At 41.8% G+C, this 20,000-nt stretch overlaps 1 protein-coding gene across 1 annotated transcript in view; it reads left to right on the plus strand.

Annotated features, from left to right (window-relative positions):
• The window catches only part of LOC112565167 (alpha-1A adrenergic receptor-like), a 51,316-nt gene extending 35,532 nt beyond the window's left edge, over positions 1-15,784 (plus strand). Inside the window, exons 4-5 of the mRNA XM_025240493.1 lie at positions 632-1,370; positions 14,321-15,784. Of these exons, the coding sequence (XP_025096278.1) occupies positions 632-1,370; positions 14,321-14,904 (1,323 nt within the window). The 3' untranslated portion in view covers positions 14,905-15,784. The remainder of the gene's footprint in view (positions 1-631; positions 1,371-14,320) is intronic.
• Positions 15,785-20,000: the final 4,216 nt, after the last annotated feature.

Consider the following 20,000-nt stretch of genomic DNA (forward strand, 5'->3'; position numbering starts at 1 on the left):
TAATTATCACTCCCCATCTTTTCAAAAAGAATTTGTGTCATGTATTTTTTTTTTAATTTGTTTTTTTATGCCAAGAATTTGTTCAACATCAGGCAGATTTGCCAACCGCACGTGCACACCACAAACGATCCACGCCTTCGGCCTCTCACTAACAATTTGTTCTAGATGAGACTTTTGACGATTGGATGAGAGGGAGGCACGGTCAGTTATCTCTTGTATCAATCCGCAGCCTGCAGTAAGATATCCTTAATCTTCCGATATTATTTTGTTGTTGTTTAAAAGATAGTGTTAGTTAAGACGTCCATGTGTTCAAACATCAAAAACAATTTTTCAGTCACAAGACTTAAGTACGAGTGAACTTTGTTCCTTTGTTCCTTTTAACTTATGACAATATAATAAATAATATTATAATGGGCTACGCAAAGAGATAAACTCCAAAGAGGATCCTAAATCAATATTACTGAAGCGCCATATGAATATAAACGTATTGCATTTGAGTATAAAAATATTTTATCAAGTATGAACTATTTCCTATGAGTCTGACCAAAGTATGCAATTACTAACGATGATACTCAAGTCAAACATATTCATGTGCGCCTTCGGACTGCTGTATCTGCGGTTGTTGACTCAGGTATGGCTGTTTGGCCCAGTGCTGTGCGACATCTGGGCCGCCATCGACGTGCTGTGCTGCACGGCTTCTATCTTCTCCCTCTGCGTCATCTCCATAGACCGGTACATCGGCGTGACGCGGCCGTTACAACGGTCCACCATCATGACTGAGCGCCGCGCTGTCTACATCATCGTCTTCATCTGGCTGCTGTCCATGGCCATCTCCATCGCCCCCCTCATCGGCTGGAAGGAGCCGCCCAGCCAGGATCCCTACGAGTGCACGGTGACGACACAGACAGGATACGTGCTCTTCTCTGCATCCGGGTCCTTCTACATCCCTCTGCTCATCATCCTTCTCGTGTACTTTCGCATCTACCGCGAGGCCATCAAACACTCCAGGTTCCTATCCACCGGGGTCAAGATGACGAAGGTGGACGAGAGCGGAGTCACGCTGAGAGTGCACAAAGGAGGAGGAGGAGGTGCCTGCGGGGGGTCGCACTGCACGGCCAACAACCAGCTCACCTCACCCTCACCCAGCCCCACGCCAAGAAAGAGCTCTTCGCGGGAATCCCCCGGCCACCAGAGCAGTTCCTCCAGCGACAGGTCGGAGAGCTCCGTGGGCAACAAGACCTCGGGTCGCCTGACAGCTGCCGGGAAGGTCGCTCGCTTCAAGCGCGAGACGAAAGCGGCCAAAACCCTCGGCATCGTTGTCGGGGTCTTCATCCTGTGCTGGTTCCCTTTCTTCTTCATCCTGCCTTTGGGTAAGTCGATAGTTCCTTCGCCATTTTCTCTAAAAGAAATAAGGCTTCAGCATCCTTTTAAACTGTGTCACAAATACATTTGTCTTAATAAAAAAATTCCAAATACAAGCAGTTTATCACCGGATTCAAAGTCGTGCAGTCCCCCCTTTTTTGTTGTTCTTTACGAAGTGTCTATTTTTCTCTTTAGATCAATTTCGTGTCTCATTATCCTTCAGTTTGATGTTTTATTTTTTATTTTATCTGTTCAACGATTGTTCATTTCTTAAAATCTTTTTTCTATTTTGAGTGCCTCTCGTTTATCAAACTGTCTAAGGCATCGAAGCATCACAGCATCCTTTATTTTATGACCCTAATCATCATAGTCTGTTCTTTCTCTCTTTCACCACATCTTTTGAAACGTTCTGGCGGACGTTTTAGCCAGGAAAAAGCACACCTTCCAACACACGCCAGAAGCTGCAAATAAAAAGTAAGATTTGCAAATCTCATGTAAGGGATGACATCTTAGGCACCTGTGCCCACGAAAACCCTCGGACAAAATATCTCGGTTTCAAAAGATTTTAAACAGAAGGATTAAAATGTCTGACCAACTCGCAAAATAAACGTTCACTCGATTTGCTAAGAAGACTAGAAATCACACACAATATAAGATCCCATCGAAGTCCTTATTCCTACCAAGGGAACGCTAAACATTATTTCCCTCTGAGTACTTGGAGTGAGGGATAATCTAAACACTTTCAAAAAAAAAATGTTCTCGGTGTCTTCATTCCCTGTCTAAGGTCCACAACTTTATGAAAAGTGTTTGCCGTCCTAAAACTCTCGTCTACTCTGCCCAGAAAACCTAAATTCGTGAAGATGCGTGTTTCTCTCGCTACATTTGCCTCTCTGGTAAAGCCCATCCTCCATGTTCTTGGCGTCGAGAGAGATATTTGGACCCAGAGAAGTCATTTTGTGTGTGTGTGTGTTTAGTAAAATCTGTGTGGAGGAGTTCTAACAGCTAGAATGACTTGTTGCCAGCCGTTGAATCTTTGCCTTTCCTCTGAAGTGCTTTAAGAAGACATGCGCCACCAGCACTGTCAGCAGCTCCCTCTAACGTGTGTCTTGTATGTCTTGAAGCAGGTTAGCTGGACAATGAACCTTCCTCTGGAGTGTTATGTTGGTGCTATGCGTGACTCTGTAAGGAGATATATTTTTCCTAAATTGATTTTATCATTTTTATTCATTTAAAAATCGGAAATTTTGTTTAGTTTTAAGTATTTTTAGTGTTGGATCGGCACGACTACTCTTTACTGTGACCAGAGTCGTGGTAATCTTTATTTGTAACGTTTTTAGTTATTGGTGTATGAATGTGATTTCTATCTTTTTTTCATTTGTCAATGTGCGTGTATATATGTATGTAACGTGTGGTGTCCCTGTGTCTACAACAATACAAGCAATGAAATGAACAATTTAATCTGCAATCTATCTATAATGAAGATAGATGCCACAAAGGCAAATTAAGTTCATTTTACAGCACTTCGTCAAACCAGTTGGCAGCAAAGAGTTTCAACCCAGACAACAGGCTCAGAACTTTATATTACCCTTTCGTTTGTCTCTCCAAATAGTCCACAGAAGCTGTAACCTTCCCAGGGGTCCAGAACTCGTCATCAAGGTTTTGACTTAAAGCCCGCGAGACAAGTATAAGCTTTGCTGGCTAGGCCTCTGAAGGAAAGTGGGAATATTCCTCTCCACAGCAGTCTAGCAGCATGCTCCTTTTTTCACTTCCGGTTTCGGGAAGTGAGGCCATGGCGAGGAACGTTCAACAGTAATCTGAGAGACCTCTCTTTGGCAGTCTCTCTCTCTCACTCAATTTTATTGATGCTTCCCTCATCTCCTAGTCAGCGAATTTGCGAGAAATCCCCAGCTTCTCTTGAAATTTGAATGTGCGTTTCAACTGTCATTGGACTAGTCGCCTTCAAAGCAGGTTTATGACTGTTGGGAGCACACCATGGTGCATTAGAACCCCTCGTCTCGAGTACTCAGTCGTCTCTTCTAGCAGTCTCCTTAACGAGAAAGAGTGAAGGGAATTGAAACTAGCAAGTGCCAGCTTTTTTCGTGTTATTTTTTTACGGTTAAAGCCGAGCTGGCAGGCGCAAGCACTGTGGGGCTTAAGCTCAGCTGAATCCCGTTTGCAAACCGCTATTATGCACTTGTCGAACTGGTGTTTATGCATCGCAACACAGGATGCAAAGAAAAATAGCTACATACGGTTCAATAACCAAAAAAAGGAGTTTAATAAAGAAGGCCTGTGGATGATTGATGAAAGAAGAAGAATGGAAGAGGAAGGGGGAGCCGATGATTAAATGATCATCATTGATAAAGAACCCAACTGGTGAGGCAGATTTATTTTTCTGCATATTGACAAGAGACTACCTGCTTTAGACTACAACTCTCCAAGGTTCAGAAATATATTGGACATGTATTCTACTAGGAGTCAAGAGTGGGAAAAGTCTGCTGCAGTGATTGCTCGAGAAAATCAGAATTTACAAACTCTAGTCGTATATCAAGGTGCAGCATGAGACTGGAAATAAAATATTGCTGCTTTTCAACTTTCAACACATCATGCAGCCTCGAAGAAAACCTCTCTCTTCGGAATTTGATGAATTATCCCAGCTTTTGCAACTTTTCCCCGACATCCATATAAAAATAAAGAAGTATCGACATGTGCTGACCTTATCAACTTATCAATCTTTCACCTTGTCCAGGAACGACAACTTCACTTCCAACAATTGTCAGCGGAATCCGAAAATACTTAAAGCTAAGACTAGTTCAACGGCGCCAGAAACTGTTATCTGCTCATTCACAAAATTGTTTGATAACAGTGTAAACTTTTCCATTCCCAACAAGCAAACTATTTCTGTGAAGACGACACCTCTGTGGGCCTAACACCAATAATCTTTACTTTATAATTTCATGCATACAACTTGATTGTTTTGTCAGCTGTCCTTTTCATCCATTCCACCAAAAATAAAGGTTTAATATCAGACATTTCTTTCCAGTTCATTTAATTCTTATTATCTGATCTTCCCGCTCTTCTTAGTCCTTCCTGAGAGCTAGAGCGGAAGCAAACCCTGCTTATCTCCCCTTAGCACAGACTCTTATAGCAATATGCATTTTTTAAACCTTTGTACTGTTCGATAGAATGTAGTTTCAATCAAACTATATATTTATAACAACATCCAAAGAAACAAATAAGTGTATAATTTTAAAGGCAATACACTAAACCGTAGGTATCAGATGAATAAAGAGCTTTCCTGTAAAAGCAATTCATCACAATCTTATAAAACATTAAGTTATACATTCATTTGATTTTTGTAAAGATTATTCGTATCAAAAGGAGATTGACAGGGGCATCTCAAACGATGGTAGGAAATGTCTGATGTAAAGAAAGAGGAAACAAGATTCCAGATTCTTTCTCTCTCGCTGGCTACTCCATGTTGAAAAGTGAAAGATCTGTTATGTGACGTGTGGAAAATTGCCGTGAACATGACAGATGGCTGGTTATGTTTCGGGTGTTAGTCCTCATCCATTATATATGACATCACAGCCGGATGCGCTGCTGTAGTGAGTGGTTCACGACGAAAAGAGCGAGGTCGGGATGCAATCATGTTTGACACAGATCGGTTTGTTGACCATGAGTCGTATATACAACTGACACTATTGCTTTAAAGCTTGGGTAAACATATATATATATAAGGATAATCCTCACATTCGAGAACCTGAGGAGGCTTCTCCTGAATCTCGTACAGACAACCAATGGATGTGTGTGAAGCATGGTCACCACACTTTGGTCTAGTCATGCGACTCGGGACGAAGACTCTCGTTCAAGGTATCTCGAAGGGCGGTCGACGCCGCGGTGGTCTGAAGAAGAACTGGTTATATATATAATAGGCATGTCAAAATTCTTTGTAAACAAATGAAATTTAAATATAACTGTAATATAAATTAATCTTAACACTTCATTGTGTCACTTTGATGCTGGGAGAATAGGAAAGGAGGAGAAAACAGCTCCAACGACAATATTTTGAGGCCACCCTTAAAGACTCCGTGTTGTCGCTTAGCTTTCCGTCAGTTTAGGAGAAGTAAGAGCTCTCCTCGGTCTCGATATTCCTCCAGAATGAGGACGAGTTTAATTAAAACGCCACGGGGGCTGGTTGAAAGGTCCGCGAGGGTACTATCTGATGGACTGAGCGACCCCGTTTGTTTGACCTCAAATAATTTCTGACTCTTTTCATCGCTGAGGGCGCTTTAAAGATTCCCTTGAGCAAGACTGGCCTCTCCCTTCCATTTTTAGCGCAAACTTCGTTTTTTCCAGAAAGACAACTGACACTGGCAAGTTATGAAGCGGAGTGCTTTGAAGCTTCACAGAGAATGTCCGCCATGTCTTCACTGATGGTTGTGTGCGGGAAACATCAAAAACGGAGCACGATGCCAAAAATGGTTAAATTCAAATGTATTGCTCGTCTTACAGGAAGGAAATGATCGGGATAATTAAAAAGAAAAGAAGAAAAAAAGTAGCAGAAATTAAATTATTCAGCAAAGAAACTCTGCAGGAAATTCTTACAGATAAGAAATATTGAACGAGGAACAAGAAAAGAAGACATTTAATTAAAATAATTCAACAGACGTTCAAGGAAGGGAAGAACTGATGCACACTCATGTATACATACATCCAAGACATGTTATCAGGACAAAATGCCACATAGTCAATTAATGCAGCTTAGTAAATATCGTTTAATGATGAAACAATCTGCAGAACAATACAATGAAGAAGGAACTAGCAAAGAGCCTCCTCGAATAATTTGAGGCTATTCATGTCATACAACTGTTTTTTGTAAACTGCTACGAAAACTCATCATCATATGTTCGTTAAATCTGAAATAGAAGAGCTCTTCAAATGAGTAAAGGTTGATCTCCAGTATCAACTTCTTGGGTTGTTCGACACTCGATAGTCATAAGATGGCGAAGTTTTCTAGCTTCTGCTGCAGACACTTAACAGTCAAATTGTAGTTTCTGATAAAATGTCAATAACACATTGTTCAACGTAAAGCCAGAAGAACTTTGAAAAAAAAATGGAAACATCTTGATGCACAGAATGCGATTATACAACGAAGAATACATCCTGAACGAATCCCTACGAGAAATTCTGCAAATAAGTTGATTTCTAGAACATAACTATGCTTGAAGCCATTACAGTTACATCGGGTTAAACTCAGACTACAAGGACAGCAAACACTTGCAACGGGGCAACAGTTTCGGTAATCACGTGACTGACTGACTTCAAGGTTTGACCAAAAGTAACGGGTGGGAGACTGCACAGCCTCGTGTTGTTCGCCGCCTCAGAGCAGAGCCTGATGATCTGCAGCAAAGAAAACAATCCCATTCAAACCCAAGCACCCAACAATCCAAACAGTCGTATTTATTTATCAGAACAAATGTTTACAGTTTATTGTCTCGGGTCCTTCCCTGCGGCCGTAGGAGTTAGACTTCGTTTTATAACTTTGGAAACAAGAAACTTGTCCTTGCGTCCCCCATGTTGTCCCAGGTCAACGACTTACCTTCTCTTCATAAGTACCGCCCATGGCGGGCAAGCGATCAGCCGAGTGGTTAGCGAGCTCTGGCGTCCGAACCAAGAGTCAAGCTGGTTCGATAACCCATGTGGTGAAGCAAACTTGTCCCAGTCAACCCAGCTGTCGGTAATGGGTTCCTGACTCTATAGAAGATTGGGAAAGGTAAGGAGATTTACGCAAATCTCACTTCGAGAAAAATGACTCCGTCACCTCCCACTCAAACGATCTAAGAAACGGTTAGTGGATGACCTTCACCTTTACCCTATCTGCCCTGGTCTTCTTCCCTCCCAACATTTCACCTTACTCGCACCTCTTGCGTCCCTCCCCCATTCTTCTGTGGTCAGCCTTCGATCTCCCCTTTCAGTGCTGTGAAGTACACCAGGAGGTGCTGATGAGATTTGCGATGAAGCCTGGCGAGCTCTTTAGCGTCAAGCAAACGGAGGCGCCGGCCTGCTGGGGGTTATCGTCCCTGATGGAATTGTGAGGAGAGACGGTGAGCTCGGGGCTTGGTCAGCGTTTGGAGGCGGTCAAGACCTTTCGGCTGATTGATCTGTCTGGATATCCATGATTGCTTGTTTCGTGCGTGTCTGATTAGCTATGAACTGTTCTCGTCTATTTAGACCATGTGTAAACCATTCGAACGACAAGGCACCCTGGAGGTTTGCACGAGTGCGAACACGCACACGCCCGGGGTGTAGAGGGAAGAGACAGGTAAAGATAGTGACAGCAAAGAGTGAGAGAGAATGCGTGTGTGGGTGAGAGAGAAAGAGGCTAGGTGCGAGGAGTGAAACGCTTTTAGACACTTAATATCGTTAATGCCATCAACGTCGTCGTTAGAAACTGAGGAAGATTCAAACAAATGAGAATATAACAACTAACGTATAAGAAGTCATTTCCTTTTTTCAATTAATTGTCTGTCTGTCTGTCTGTCTGTCTGTCTGTCTGTCTGTCTGTCTGTCTGTCTGTCTGTCTGTCTGTCTGTCTGTCTGTCTGTCCCTCAAGTTTCCTGTCTCTAACTTGGTAGGCTGGCACCTTCACAAACACTGAAGTATATTGATTGTCATGTTAGAAAAGAGAGCGGTATTACTTGGAATAACTAGGGTCTGTTGCTGTCCTGCATTTGGAGATTTAAAGCCAAAAATGTGAATTAGGTTACTGCCTATAGCCTTGTAGTCCAAACTTTAAATAAGGGCAATAATCCATGATGTTAGGGACTCCTGAATAATGTTACTAGCCTGTAACCCAACAAAAGAAGCGGAAGTTGTGACTCTTTGGAAGACGCTGGGATGGCTTCGATTAGGACACGCGCGAATCATTTGTAGCCGTTAACTCGCTCTGTCGATTTTAATATTGCATTTCACGGCAATACTGCAGGGCATATCACAGTGTGTGTGCGTGCTTGTGTGTGGTTGTGATTATATAGTAACCGTGTGTAGTCGTGTCCGCGCGCGAGTTTGGGTAGGGGAATGGACAAGAGAATGTCATGAAAGCACAGACTAGACTGATGAGGCGTAAAATGCCGCACCCAGTCACAGGCTAAGGTCAGGTCACGTACAGCACGTGACTCACAATGTATCGCCACATTTCCTGCTTGAAATTAGAAAGACTTCCACAAGCTGATGTATTTCTCGGCTTCTCGGTTTTTAGCTTTTGCTTCCTTGGGAGGGTGTCTATAAAGTGCGAGCTGTGGCTTTCTCAGCTAGAATTGTTTCTCGCGAAAGGTCTGAAAACTATGTGTAGACATGTAATCCAGTTTCGCCAGAAAATGTTTTCCTGCTGAAGAGCTCTTGAAATCTCACATATTCGTCTAGTTGTGCTTCGGGGAGCAATCCGCATCACAGAATAAGAACGTATGTAACTGTTGTCACTTCATCTTTGCTTCTGTCTTTCCCGAAGTGAACAGGTTAAAAAAAGAAAGAGAGACACGTGTTTCTACGTTTTTATTTAAAGTTTCTGGAAATAGCTTTTGGCATGCACATTCTTATTTTCCCTACCACTGCCTGACCAGTCCAAGAAGAGCTGTTGGGTCATGTGCTCAGTGGAAGTTTCGCCTTATATGGTTAAGTGCACCCCATAATACAACATTTCTCTCTCACACACACACATCTTTTGTGTGTGAAAGAACGAGAGTATAAGAGAGACAAAAATTGTCCTAAGATCTGGTACCTTCTTTGAGGAGCTTTTTGCTGCTTTCAGTAAAAGAAAAGTAGAAACTGCATTTGAGAAAGCCTTGTATTTTTTCCGCAAAACACTAGCGATTTGTGTTTGAGCTCCTCAAAACACATTACCGAACAATCTCATTCACTTCATTAATCCGTTGCCAGTCTAGAGCCTCTGATTTGCATTTCCTCTTGCAGTATTTTTCTCGTCTTCTCCCTGACTTAATTTCTGGCTCTCTATTCCTGGATTTGCAATGGTTGCTTCTTTAACAGGAGTTAGCCTAAGAGGGGTGCATGCATATTACATCCAGCTTCGAATGGATCCGATGTAGTTTGTCTCTCTGTCTGTCCGTGCTATACTCACAGTATAGAAAAGTTCAGTTTTCAATACTGAACTTTTCTTTCTTTTTGTTTCTATTTTTCTATCGTGTGCAACGGGGATTATGTGTATTATGAAGAGTTTTGAAACTCTGTATTCAGACCCTCAGTGATTTTTTTTTCTTTAAATATCGCCTTATTATCCTTCACCTCAGATTTGGGTGAGGTATGCTGAGGACATAGCTGGAGAAGAAAGTTGTCTATGTATTCTGTGATTAAAGATAACAACATTCATATTATAAAGTCATGGTCACGGTCTCATGGGATCTGAAATTTCTTAGGACAATTTTTATTATTAAGGCTAATTCCTTTAAGGATGGTGTATAGTTTACCGCACAAAACATAGGAATGAACGAACGAACTCCTGCTCGTCCCATGCACATGTGAATGGTAGTAGTAAACACACATACACATTAATAGTCAGTAGTAAACGTTTTTACTTCATTTGTAAACAACGATGCAGAAAGGCAGTGGGAAGACTAAATGAAGCCGTTGTGGTGCCTGATGTTGCCTTGGAAACCCCAACGCCTGAGCTAACGGACCGCTTTAAGGTTCCCTCATCAAATCCATTTGCCGTGGATACCTTTCTTTTCTCTCCAGCCCCCACTTAGGGCCAGGCGGATCTTGATGGAATATGTTATTACAGAAACAGGCCGTGAGGCAACAGAGGAGTCTTTGGCGAGGCGGTTGAAGCGGAAACAAGTGTATTTGCAGATCAACGGAAGATCAACCACCGCCTTTGGCAGCACTGCTTGGTGTGTCAACACAGACCCTCCAGTGCTGCAAGCGCCCTGCACGTCCCCCCTGCCACCTGAAAATTGCAAAACTCTTGGCGTTTGTATCTGATTTCTGACAGGGAAGATTGGTTTGGAGGGCAAATTACCTCACAGTGGAGTTTCTCGTGCTGGTAGTACCAACCGCCTGTAATTAGTTGCTATTCTCGATGTTCCACGGTGAAAGCTCAGTGTTTTCACGATATTCTCGCGGCTCATCACGTGGGTCTACACGTGACAGCGTTGACCAGGAGATAGGTCCCCGCAGGGGAGCGTTGCAAAGGTGATGTCTCTATACAATACCACTAGATTAAAAGTCGTCTGGTTTCACCTAGTATGATAGTTTCGTGTGGATTTAACGTATTGGTCTTTATGAAATGATGCTGACATCAATGCTTGAAAACTCGGTTTGTTTCTCTTAACTTTTGTTTAGTGGAAGTGGTGGTGGAGTTGGTCGATTTCAAGGTTGGGCCATGACAAATGTTATTTTAAAAAATGTGTCACTTTTATTTCAAACCTCTTTTTCCTCCTCCCTCGCTCAAGGACGAAAAAACCTACTAGGACCCACGGCTAAATGCGGTTTCAAAGAAAGTATTGCGATCTTTCTGATAGTTATTTTTTGTTCTTTGGTTCATGGTTTAAAAGGATCGCAAGATTTGTAGCGAAAAGTAAAGTAAAATAAAAGAAGGTCTTTTAGTAGTTCCCAAATAAATAAGTAATACAGACCCGAAGCCATATTGATTAAAGGGACATAATGAGAAAATAAGTCAGTAGTGTTTTGTCTGGGGGCATCTTATGCTGTTGAATGAACTTTTAAAAAAATCGCTTATTAATGCACGTGCAAGTATTGTGAATGTTCTTGTTTTTCTTTTTAGTGCTTATAATATTTCTAAGATTTCTAAAGTATTGGAACAACTGTCACTTCTTCCACAGCTCGACACAGGTTTCTGGGTCAGTAAACATGAGAAAAAAATCCATCCACTAACACCGAAAGTTTTCAGATAAACTGTTTTGGGTTTGTTTTTTTTTTTGTGTCGAATGCACCAAGTGCGGTGAACTGTCGATAAACATCCTGTAAGGAAGAGAAGGATACAATTAAAGTGTCTGTTTTGAACTCTTCAACGGGATAGTATTGAAGTCCTGAACCAATGGCGTCTTCCGTTTTCGCTCAAGCGAATCCAGAGTGACCGTCCTTTCGCGAGGACGCGCCACTCCAGGAAGACAGAGGTCAGAGGTTTGTTGACGTCTGCAAAAGCAGAATCCTTGTCAACGTCCACTTAGCTAATGCATCCTGCGCTTGCTTCAAGCTCACAAAACTTGTCAGCCATTTGGAATGCTTGTGCTGTCTCTTCACATTTCTCGTCTTTTGCGGGTGTAAATGTGTAAGCAAAATGTTTCAAATCATTGTGCAGAGGTATTGTGTTGTATAGAAGTAGGCAACATTAAAAGTTGTGTATTTGATGTACCTTAACAGTACTCAGTATCCTTCATTTGATTGCTCAGGTGTTTCTTTCATTTATGATCTACGACAAATATGCTTATATATATATCGTTAGTATTCACCAGTATTTAAATCTACATCTCTTACAGTGAGTATTCTGCGTTCTCTATATCTTTCTCTCATCTTCTCTCCATCTCTCTCTCTTTCTTACTAGTTTTTTCTACTATGTAGTAAAAATGTAGAGCCTCTGCAATGAACGTTGTTTAAACCTCTTTCAGCAAATTGTATATATATATAAAACAAACGCTTTTTTATGCTGTTAAAAATGTTTGAAATGTTATTTACTCCAGTTGCACAGATTGCCTTGTTTCTTGTTTGGTTTCGTCTGGTGTCAGTTTTGTGTGATTCTAACCGGACAGTGGTATCGTAAGATATAAGTGTCTAACCGATTTATTTTATTGTCTTAGTCTTGGACACTGTCTTTATAAAAAAAAGTGTCAGTTTTGTACATTTTACAGTTCTAACAGCCTGGTTGTTTTTGTAGCATTGGTCCTTTTCTTCAGTTGGGTGTTCGTTGTGACCTTAGTTCCCTTTCTTCTCCATGCAGCTCCACAAAACGTGCGGTCCTCTTTATTTGCAAGACGTTTTCTTTTTAAAATTTTATTTGTTTTTCTTGAATGTCTTATTTTTAAGACTACCCTTTTTTTCTTTCTTACGTTTACTTGACTCTCATACCAATCAGCATCCATCCACCCTTTGTGTTATGGAACTAAAATGTAAACTTTTGATTACATTGAGGATCATTACGTATGGGTACTCTTTTTTTGAGCTTCATCGAGCATCATTTTCCTATCACTTGTTAAGTTTTGACCACAGTAGTATTAACTACCTTTTTGAGAATTAATTTTTCTATCACTGACTGCATGCTACCCACTTTTGGATTCCTTGCCAAATAATCCCCCAATCCATTGCCCCCTTCCCACCATCTGAATCTTAAAAAATAACTTCTTATATATTTCTGTTTCCTTAATTTAGACCATCCCCTTGGCAACACATAGTTTCTGCTACTTAATGGCCCAGGGGAATGAGAAGGGAAATCACTCTTATCACGAGGTGCGCGGTTCAGAGAACAACACCTTTAGTAAGGCCATTAAGCGCGAACATCCTTCTGGCTAACGTTATTATTTCCTCTGCACATTCCAATTTATGATGTCCTGGGACCGCCGCTGGTAATTGCCCCGTACTACAAAGTGCTACCCGCTGAGAAAGCTGTAATGATATTATGGTTACTCTGTGTGTGTGTGTGAGAGAGAGTGTATGCTTGGAACATTTCACCATGGATGTGTGTGTGCTGTCTGTCTGCCAAGTCCAATGCATAGCCTCTTGCGAAGTGATCCGCTTTTAGTCTCGGCGAGCCGTAACAAAGAATGTGACTATCCGGAAGTTTTGTACAAGCATGCCTCGTTTTAGTAGTTAATCTGAAATATGAATAAACAGGAAGCTTTGTACACACCTGCCTCGTTTTAGTGGGAAAAAAAATCGTCTGCCGGCAGTCCAGTAATACAAGTTCGTGGTTTCACTGCCGTCTCCTGAATTCTCCACTGTACCTCTGTGCGTGCCCGACTGTCGACCCTGCACGCCCGCCCATCATCTGACATGCATTTAAAACTGACCACTTAGTTGGTATCAAGACTGTATCCAGGAGAACTGCTCTCGTCTTCAAGTATATCTCTATGTGACCCTTCGTGAGTATCGTTCAGCGGGAAAGTGGTTAAGCGATTCCCATGTCAATGAAACCAGGTGCTGAAGCTCCATGGGTCGATTTCGTTCTTTTACAAGAACAAAGCTGTGCAACGCATTAAGTGACAGAAGCTGTGCCCCAGGCTTTGCTACCCCTTCCCCACCCACCAGCATCGAGCGGCTATCAGCTGCAACTGAAATATGACAGAAATCGACCACAAATTTTTACGAAATGGATCTCCCGGGGCTGCTGTCGTCTCGTAAGAGGTTCTTTGCGATGGGTACATTTATTTTTTTTGGGAGGGGGGATGGTGAATAGTACTAAAGCAACACGAGATTGGTGATTGAAAAGGTCACTGGACCGAAGAGTCTGACCCTTGGCAGTAACAGAGTATGGCAAAAGAGTGAAGCCGGATATCAGAGCACAGTAAAGAAGTGGCTTACGGATAGGATGAAGAGATTAATAAAAATATGATTTAAAAAAATAAATATTAGATCCAAAATTATTCAACAAACAAAATGATTGACATATTTTAACGACAAAAATTAAGACAAATTTAAAACCGTAATTTCCGCATAAAGATAGTCTATCGTTACAAGGAGATATCGCCGTTTCTAGTGCCGTTAAATACACACTTCAGAGACAGCAAAAGATGGATAGGAAAAGATAATAAATATTCTTCTTTCTCTCGCGTATCGTTTGTAAGATGATACTAATATGTTACCAACATTCTGTAAGATGCTCCCAGCACTTTGTAAGATATTATCAACATTCTAAAAGATACTACTTACATATGTAGCTTATTCCGTAGTCATCCCAGTAAACGAATGACACCTGTTCTTCTCTGTGCAGGCTCCCTATGCCGACATTGCAACATCCCTCAGCTGCTCTTCACCATCTTCTTCTGGCTCGGCTACTGCAACTCGCTAATGAACCCTGTCATCTACGCCTGCTCCAGCCGCGAGTTCCAGTTCGCCTTCCGCCGCATCCTGCGTTGCCAGTTCCGCCGCCGACCGCGCGTCTTCCTGACGGAGCAGGCGGAGAGGTACTCGTCGTGCCACGACTTCAACCAGCTGGAGACGACTGGCGCCACCTCACGCCACGGCAAGAGCCGCCGGACCACCTCCATGTCGGGCAAAAGCCGCAGGGACACGTTCGTGCGAACGTTCCGCAGCAACACACTGAGGTGCACGCGCACCAAGAACGGTCTCGAGCGCGACTCTGGCGCCTCCTGCCTGCGGAACTCGCTGTGTCTCGAGACGGACATTCCGCTGACGGAGTCGCCGCAGACTTTGCGAGCTCTTCAGAGAAGCTCTGCGGAGGAGTCGCAAAGAGACTGCGGCAACATGTCGGACACGCGGACAAGATGTGACTATTCCGATTGGCTGTCTCCTAGCGGAAGCGGACTCACAGCAGACAAAATGTCGGCTAGGTGATAAGTTCGACAACGGGAGATGGAAGCTGTTGAACCCAGGACTTCAGGGAGAAGATACGTGTCGCGCGGCCTAGGGGCGTGTGCTAGACATGAAAAGCCTGTTCGTGAACTATCGTTGATGATAGATGCAGCACATGATGCTGCCAGGCGCCGACAGGATGATCGCCCGACCATCGTCGTCACAAAGAAAATATGTGGAATATGGTCTCCGTGTGCCATATGGCGGTAGTGTGACAAAAGTCACGGAGGTCACCAGTCATCGGCCATTGCGATGGAACATCCGGTTTCTTTGAATGCCTTCTTGATATCTGAAAATGCAGAACGCAGCATGGTGATTTAACACAACGATGGATTTTTATTAAATAGATTTTCCGACTGAAAAAAGTTTTATCTCCTCTTGCCCGGTGACACCGAAGAAGGAACAGATAGATGGTTGTTTTGTTTAGTCCGAAGTTTTTGAACTGTTTAGTGTGTCTACTCACACAAGCCCTTGGCTTGGCTATTTTGTGGCTCTTCTTGAATGTCAATGTTTGGAAGCCGAGTGAGCAAATAACAGGAAGGTTACAGAATGTTACAGAAGGTTGTTTGCAGTATCAAGTTGTTGTGAAGATAATTTGAGTATCATATCAGAATAACTGATAATTATCAATAGAGTGGAGCGCAATAAAAAGAGAGAGAGATTGCAGTTTAAGACTGGGATAATTGTATAATTTAAATTGTGGCAAGAATTCTTTCAAATTCTTCCTAGATGGTGCTTGGTATTAAACTATATCTTTTTGTTAAAATGTGGCAAGACAAGAAATGGAATGGTTTCGCTCTCTCTCTCTCACCCAGTCTGTGACAAGGTCTTGTTAGATGTAATTCAGCGGTTACAGTATTAATGTCCCAATGTTTCGAGCAGTATCATTGATGACTCGAATAAACTTCAATGTGTCATAGTGATATAATGGGATTGCTGTGACATGTTAGAAGCAACAGTCAAATAAACCCATATAAAATCTAAACACGAAAAAAGAATAGCGATGTTGATGGTGGTGCAATGGTGTTGTGATTGTGGTGGTAGTCGTGGTGCTCACGGTGGTTGGGGGCTTTGTTGTAATCGTGATATTTGCTTGGGTTCTTTTCTTTCTAAGCGAGCAATTTGAAAACAAATACTAGGAGCCAAAACTGTTTAAGCCATCGGCAGGATGTGTTCTCTTCGGAAATTCCAAGTTTATTCTAGTGTATTCCTCTTTCTTGAAGATGCCACCACAAGAAAGAAAAAAAATTTAACAGATATGGCAAGCTTTTTGGCCGGACAAGTTCGCTCAAAACTATGAATAGAGAAAAAAGAGCAGAAAGTAAATAATTATTATTTACCGACATTGTAGTATATTGGCGGATAGACACAGATGTAGCTTTAGCTGGTGTCAGAGACAAAAGCTTTCTACTTCTCCATAACTCTTTAAAATCACTTTGTAAAGATGTCCAGGTCTCACGACCATGACTGTGTCAAAACACCCACACTATCATGTGAAAAGTAATAAATAAGACTGGCACATGCAGCTAAATGTTTTACACATCGTCTTTCATTAACATTTGGATTCAAGGAAGTCTGCTGGGGCCGTGGTCGTGAGGCTGATGTAACTATACCTCAGGGTTAGCTACAGACTAGAAACATTTTGAACTCCTGTAATTGGAAACAGGCAAACAACTAGGAGCTCAAAAACTGGTCACAGTGGCTGAAATATTACTGTCTATTTACATCTGCTTCCTTTACAACTTTGTAATGTTCTTGAGAAGGAAGAAACCCCTACCCCTCCAAAAAAAGTTTCTCTACGAAAATATTGACAACAGTGAAATAAGATTTTCGCGTATTTACTAGCCGCCTACAAACTGTTCATAATCTCAGCAAGACCAATTCCAGTTTGTCCCTTACATTCACCAGTCGTAATGGAGCAGTCTGGCGGAGCGTAAGCAGAGGTGGACTCACGCCGGTGGATCCGGTGCCAGTAATCCCAGATCCTCCAAAATCTTCTTTCTTGTTTATATCCCACTTTTCAGGAAATTTTTCGACGGCAAATACTCAGAATTGCACAATTTTTACTACACGGTCAAAGCAGCAGTTAACGGTATTCATTCAATTTCCAGTCAAATGAATTATGAGTGCATTACGGCTAAGCAAACTTTTCAAGTTCGCCGAATCTATCAATATTCAATCTTGTTTGAAACCGCTCTTTCTTAGGGTTTTCGGTCTTGCAATCATTCTATACTTTCACGCAATATTAAAAAAAAAACTTTGTATATTTCCTTGCTGTCCCGATATGTTTTTTTTTAAATACTATTTTTGTGTTTCTCAAATATCTGGTTTTGCTAGCGTTAACGAATATCTTTGCGTTTTAAAGTCATCAAGTGTCAACCGTTTCTGATTTTTATTTTCCGTCGAGATGGTAATCAGTCGCTGACATCGTCGAAATAGAAATCTTTAAAATTGTTTGCAAAAGCTTAATCTCAATATTATTTCAATCTTTGAAGCTTGCACTGGTTTCAGGCTTTGCATTTTAGAGTGACTTTTCCAAACTGAAAATAAAATACATTCCTTAATAAAATCGCTGAGGTAAAGACTAGCAGAAAATGTTATGCAAACAGTTCTAGTCCGTTCAAAAAGAAAAAATAAAATAAAACACGAGCGAAAAACATCTGAGATGTGCAACTTATTTCATTTGAGTATATGATAAATACTTTCATTTGAGTAGGTGATATATTCTCACCTTGAATTTTATTAATTAGTGAAACTAATCTAAAGTGATTACTTTTTAATTATGTGGCTTGGAAAAAACCCCAGGGCCTCTTGTAGCGCATAGAAAGGAGTTTGTGTCAGTCGACAGGCAATTTATTCTTACAATGAAGTCTCATTTTTTTGTGGATCGATGGATGATCGGAAAGACAGAGAGACAGACAATTATTTTGAGGTTGAACGTCACCACAGAGTTGCAGTTCCTTGTTTACATTCAATCCATGTGAAAATCCACTTTTGAGCAAATCAGACAAATGATACAGCTTTTATGAATTAAGCAATTCTGAGTTAAAAAAAAAACTCTTTTTCAACCGGACTGGTCATGTGTGTGTTGCCATGGGAACTTTTCCTGTTTCCATTTGTGCTCAAACGAGACGAGACAGCGCGCAAGATACTACAGGAGGGAGGTTGGAGATGTGGGAGCAAGGGGAGGTGGGGAAGGGAGATAATAGAAATGCTGACCATCTGGGTTTTCTCCACAGTTTTCCTCCCTTAATTCATCATCCCTTTCCAGAGAATTCCCTGTAGGAAAAAAAAAGCACTTTCATACCAAACCATTCAATTGGTAATATTAAACCAACTAGCCAACAAACCAGCTAACAAACCAAAAAGCAACCAACTAGCGAACACACCAACCGGCCAGCCATCAAACCAACCACTCATCATACAGGCAGAAAGAAGGGGTAATTTAAAAAAGAAAGATGAGCATGAAGTGGGAAAGTCACGTGAGACCCAAGGCTTGACTGTTTGAATACTGAAAAGTGTAAATGAGATTTTTCTTTATTGAAATTCCCCACATTAGGATTGGCAACTATGAGAGCTTGAAAGACAAGTTACTCGTTAATTCATTCTTGAACTTAACTTTGGTAGAGACGACAGGATCATAAGTGGAATATGTCTCGATCTTGATCGTTCTGACCTCACCAACGTACTTACAAATGTAAAGGAATAAATAACATCATGGTGATAAATATGCGAAAAAAATTATTACACTTTAAAAAAAACAACTTTTAATCAATGTTGCACTTTGTTGATCAGTTGCTGCACTAACTCGCACCACAAACACCTCCTCCACATTACTGATTGACAGCACCGAACACCTCCTGAGAATGAAGGGCCGCACTGTACTTGAAATACCGCCATTATACAGTTGTTGGGGTCGACATCTAATGTGTCATTCGAATGCTAACATCCACTTCCCCCTGATGCAGATGCCCACTAAGCAGTGACCCAAGAAACCATTCGACCACGCTTCGCGGCAGAGGAAAATGAAATTACTTGGCCAGCCCGGCTGTCTTTCCTGTCACCCTAGTAACGGGCGGGTTTAAAAAAGAACTCTTCTGTCTCCCTCGTGCAGGGAAGGAGCGTATTGCCGTCACTCAAGCAGACGACACCTTCTCGTTCCTGTCTTCGCGCCGTCCCCGCGCTGTGAGTCGGAACCTGCTGAGGTCTGCCACCATCTCATCTACTGGAAGAAAGAAATTTGTTGGGTTTTTTTTTTTTTTTTGGTTTGTTTTTGTTTTTGAAAATATTTTAATGAGAAGTTAGGTCGCAGATTCGGTGAACCTAAACAAACCACGCATCCACTGGTCAGATGTAAGAATGTTGAATGGTCTACCAAATCAGTAGTGTCCAAAATATGTTAAAAGGTCTTAATAAAGAGCAAATCTCCACATTGTAAATTTTCCTTCACAAAGTCTTCTTCAATACCTGTTTGGATTTGCCTAGCAACATTCGCATATTTCTGAAGCTAAAATTTCCGCAACATTATTCGGTGTATGATACCGGGAAAGTGGCGGAGAGTGAAGCTGTGGTCAGTATGCTCGACAGCGTGGCAGAAGACAGTTTAAAATCTGTGGCCAAAAATTTATATCTCTTGTCCACCGAGCAGCTGTAGGAATTGTCGTTCCTGATTTCAAAAGGAGGTATATAAGCAAGAGAAGGTTGCTTCAGCTTCCAAATGCCGAGCCGTAGACATGGTGAGCAAGGTTGTCTGCTCCTATATATCTCTAGGCTTGCGACTTAATTTGACTTTTTTATTCAGTGTAGGATAGCTTGGAGGGTGGTCGATACGGACACGAAGAGAGGAAGAACTGACAGGCAAACATGAAGTAGATGGCTCCATTCGGGACCTGCTCAGCCCCGTTAGGGACAGGTGTAAGTAGCGATGAACCTTTCCACTGACGACCAGCATCAAACGGACCGGAATAACCGCTCGTCAAATGATGAATAAATGAGTTACGATAAAGTGCAGTCAAAGTATATTTACAATTTGCATTATGTGCACGTCACATACTTGTTATTTGTAACTGGTGTATTTG

This window comes from Pomacea canaliculata, linkage group LG5 (assembly GCF_003073045.1).
Source record: "Pomacea canaliculata isolate SZHN2017 linkage group LG5, ASM307304v1, whole genome shotgun sequence".
Lineage (NCBI taxonomy): Eukaryota > Metazoa > Mollusca > Gastropoda > Architaenioglossa > Ampullariidae > Pomacea > Pomacea canaliculata.